The sequence below is a fragment of the Aythya ferina genome (assembly GCF_964211825.1).
Source record: "Aythya ferina genome assembly, contig: HAP1_SCAFFOLD_95, whole genome shotgun sequence".
Taxonomy (NCBI): domain Eukaryota; kingdom Metazoa; phylum Chordata; class Aves; order Anseriformes; family Anatidae; genus Aythya; species Aythya ferina.
The window spans coordinates 318,456-322,500 of record NW_028181423.1 but is presented as its reverse complement, the minus strand read 5'-3'; the positions used below and the strand labels follow the sequence as shown (position 1 = coordinate 322,500).

At 62.5% G+C, this 4,045-nt stretch overlaps 1 protein-coding gene across 1 annotated transcript in view; it reads right to left on the bottom strand.

The window, feature by feature from the left end:
• LOC311428570 (uncharacterized protein) overlaps window positions 1-2,757 on the bottom strand; it is a gene marked incomplete at its 3' end in the record, with an annotated part of 151,406 nt that extends 148,649 nt beyond the window's left edge. Inside the window, exons 1-3 of the mRNA XM_084539957.1 lie at window positions 2,721-2,757; window positions 2,296-2,616; window positions 1,593-1,689 (exon numbers count right to left, since the gene is read on the bottom strand). Coding sequence (XP_084396083.1) covers window positions 1,593-1,689; window positions 2,296-2,503 — 305 coding nt within the window. The 5' untranslated portion in view covers window positions 2,504-2,616; window positions 2,721-2,757. The remainder of the gene's footprint in view (window positions 1-1,592; window positions 1,690-2,295; window positions 2,617-2,720) is intronic.
• Window positions 2,758-4,045: the final 1,288 nt, after the last annotated feature.

The following is a 4,045-nucleotide window of genomic DNA, read 5'->3' as shown; positions in this document are numbered from 1 at the left end:
AGGGAACATCAGAGTTGTTGGAGGGGCTGCAGGTAAAATGCCAGGGCTTGCAGCAGCTGCAGGCTGCGTCACAGCTTTGCATCAGGTCAAGACGCATTTTCCTAGAACCATACATTTCCTCCTGAAGGGGCTGAAGAGCATGGAATGGTCTTCAAAATGCACAGAGCAGACCCCAGCAAATGTAGAGCTGCTGCTAGCAAGTAGGTAACTTTATTGTTCCTGTTGTTAATTTTGTTTCACAACAACAGATGCAAATATGTATCTTGAATGAGGGCAAAGGTGACCTTGGATCTGAAGCACACAGGCGTTCGCTAGTGTCCCCCCATCCGGAGTGAATCCAGAATGACTCGGAAGGAAAAATAAAGTCCAAACCAGTGCGTTGTGATAAAGAGAGTTTAATAGGGTAGAAAAGGAATAAAAACCAACAAAATAATAAATAATGATACTTACAGTTTATAAGATATTAATATATAAAAATATTTAATACTATTAAATACTTATAATTTTATAATAATAAAACAATGCCATACCGTACAACACAGTCAATAAAGTGGATTTAATTAAATAAATAAGAAAACCAATAAATTAAATGAAAATTAAAAAATTTAAATTTAATACAAATAAAACCCATTTTTCCCATTCCAATGAATTGCTATCCCCATCATCACTTCCCATCCCACTGATCATTTGCTATCCCAAAGACCTCCCAGTTCTTATCCCCTTGGCATGCCAGTGCAAGAAGAAGTGCTCTGCAGGCAGAGGCCTTGCTGAGTGACCACCTAAGGAGAGGAATTTGATCCAGAAGGCAGGAAAGAAGAGCAATGCCCCGAAAGAAGAAGCAAGTCTTGTCTCTCAGCCCTTTGGTGTCCCAAGCAGCAGTTGCCATGGCCAAGCTTTCCCAGCCCAGCTGCTGCCAGCATCTCCCCAGCTTGCCATTGCCACCTTCCTGGGTGAGGCGCGCGCGCATTTGCCATTGGCGCTGTTGCCATCCCTGTGAGTGGCAAGCCCATCCCCTAGCTCCAGCACGAGAGAGGGGAGAGGGCAAGCGAGAGGGGCAAGGGCTGAGGAGCGTGGCTGAAGCTGGAGCACGTGCCTGCAGAGGTCTCTGTGCCTGCCTGGGTGCTGCGGGGGCCGTCGAGGAGAAGCCCGAGGTCGGTCACGGGTAGCTGGAGCCTGGCACTGTCGGCGGGGCGCTGGGCATGCTGCTGGGGCTGCTGGAGGTGGGCTGCGGCTGCACACAGGCCAGCTGGCACGCTGGCCCCAGCGCCTTGGCCCTGGCCCCCAGCGGCTGCAAAGTCTCGCTGGGGGTCTTTGTCCCCGGCTGCTGGCGCTGCAGCGTCCTGGCCCCGCTGGCCTGGGGACAGAGCCTGTCCTGGGGCCGCACGGCACGGGGCTCCCCACTCGGAGTCTCCGGCAGCAGCCGCGCTCTGCGGGGAGGTGGCGCCGCTGCTCCTTGCCCCCCTGCAGCCCCCGGGCTTCGCGCTCTCTTGCTGGGTGCCGTGGTGCTGTTGATCGCCAGCTGCTGCGCGCTGCTGCCTGCTTCCCTGCTGCTGCCAGCCACCGTGCTGCTGCCAGCCGTCTTCCCCTGGCACGGTCTCTTGCGGCCTTGGCCAGCCTGGCCCAGCAGCGTCTTCCTCTCCTTGCCGGGGGGGTTCTCTGTCGTCGGCCTCCTGTGCTGGCAGCTCTGCGCTGTCCCGGGGGTGCTGCTGGGCGCAGGGCGCTTGGCCCCCCGCTTGGTGCTGGTGGACGCAGGGGCAGGCGGGGGACTCTTGAGGGGACCCAGGGGGCGTTTGGGCAGGGGTCTCCTATGGTCACTGCGGCCCTTGGGGTTGGGGCGTTTCTTGGGGGAACTCAGGGGGGATTTGGGCTGGGGTCTACGAAGGGCACTGCGGCCCTTGGGGTTGGGGCGTTTCTTGGGGGAACTCGGGGGGGATTTGGGCTGGGGTCTACTAAGGGCACTGCGGCCCTTGGGGTTGGGGCGTTTCTTGGGAGAACTCGGGGGGGATTTGGGCTGGGGTCTACTAAGGGCACTGGGGACCTTGGGGTTGGGGCGGGTCTTGAGGGAACGCTGGGGGGGTTGGGGCAGGGGTCTACTAAGGGCACTGAGGAGCTGGGTGTCAGGGAGGCTCCTGGGGGGACTCAGGGGTGGACTGGGTAGGGGGCTCCTAAGCGCACTGGGCAGGGGACTGGCTGCAGGGCTGAGCGGGGGGCTCACTGCTGGCACGACGGGGGACTGCAGCGACAGCCCACCCTCAAGCTTCTCGGGGCGCAGCCCAGGGGTTGAGGGGACCTCACCGAGGGCTCCTGTGGCTTCCAGTCCCTGCGTGCTCGGCTCCTCGATGTCCTCGCAGAGGTCGGGCAGCTGCGAGAGGAAGCGGCTGAGGGCAGGACTGCTGGGCAAATCGGGGAAGGCGTCCTGGGGCTCCACGGCATCGAGCCAGCTGAGCAGCTCCTCCATGCCGGGGATGGGGATGTCCAGGTCGGCCAGGAGCTCGTCCTGCATGTGCTGCAGCTGCTGGCTGTCCCCTGCCAGCTCTGGAAAGGCCTCGGCAAAGGCATCAGGGCCCAGCTCGGGCAGCTGCGGGGGCTCCTCAGGCACCTGCGGGGCTGTCGCCGCTGAGGACGAAGCAAGAAAATCCCCCAAGACGGGCGATGTCAGCTTTCCCATGGCCCCTGGGTGTGGGGCGCCCAGCGGCCGGCTGTGCCAGCCCCAAACTCACCGTCAGGCGTCGCCGTCTGGGTGCTGGCGGTCCTTGGAGCCTGGGCAGGCTTGGGGGCAGTGGGGCCGGGCAGCGGGGGCCCCTGGTCCTCGCTGAGCCCCACGGCGTGCAAGCAGGGCTCCGGCAGCTGCCCCCGGCTGCTGCTCAGGGTGCGGGGCGTGGGGAGCGCCTGCCCCCGCAGCGGAGGCCCCGGGACGAGGGGTGGCGGGGGGTTGCGCTGGGCGGGGGCCTGCAACAGGCAGGTGCCTGCGGGGTGCAGGAGCTCCCCATGGAGCACGGCCCTGGGCCCCAGCCCCAGCGCATGGTGGGGTACCAGTGTCCCCGTCACCATGGGCTGTCCCCACTGATGGACACAGGGGGCACAGGGAGGAGCGGTGTGGGGGAGCTGCCCCCTGGCGGGGAGCTGCACCAGCTGCAGCTGGTGCCCCATGGTTGGGAGCTGCACCAGCTGCAGGTTTTGCTCCACAGCGGGGAGCTGCACCAGCTGCAGGTTTTGCCCCACAGCGGGGAGCTGCACCAGCTGCAGCTGGTGCCCCACGGCGGGGAGCTGCCCCACAGCAGGGAGCTGCCCCCCGGCGGGGAGCTGCCCAAGCTGCAGGTGGTGCCCCTGGGCTGGGAGGTGCCCCCCAGGTGGCAGCTGCACCCCGGCGGGGAGCTGCAGCACTTGCCCCTGGACCCCCGGCACCACGTGCCAGACGGTGGCCTGGGGCAGCGCGGAGGGGAGGGTGGGTACCTGCGGGGGCTGCAAGGGCAGCGCCGTCGCTCCGGGGAGGGAGGGCAGCAGCCAGGCAGCCACCGTTGGCGGCACGGCTGGGACGACGAAGGGGGAGTTTTGCGTCTGCGCAAGCCGCGGAAGCCGTCTGGGGAAACCCTCTGTGGGAAAAAGGCCGCTGGGCTGAGCTCTGGGGCGCTGGGCTCGCCAGCAGGGCCGCAGCCCCGGGAGGAGCGGGAGCCGGCTGCTGGACCTGCCATGGTGGCTGGAGAGTGGGGCGGTTGCTTGGGGAACCCGGGCAACGGGGGTTCCGTCCCAACGGCTCACCAGCCCCTCGCCGACATCTTGGGGAGGACTGCAGGCTTTGGACCCAAGCAGGCTGCCCAGCGCAAGACTTGGCCATGTTCATTAGAACATTACTAGCCTCTAAGCCTCATGGCATCACCTTCCATCTTGACTGCTAAACCTCCTTGCTCCCTACTATCTTCTTTGCCAAGATACAGCTGTCCACATTTACTTTTCCTACTTGGCTGGACTGAATTTAAGAAGGGAGCTTGCAACTCTTCCTCTTGTTTGCCACTTCATCATCAAACCAAATGAAAATAGAGCTTAG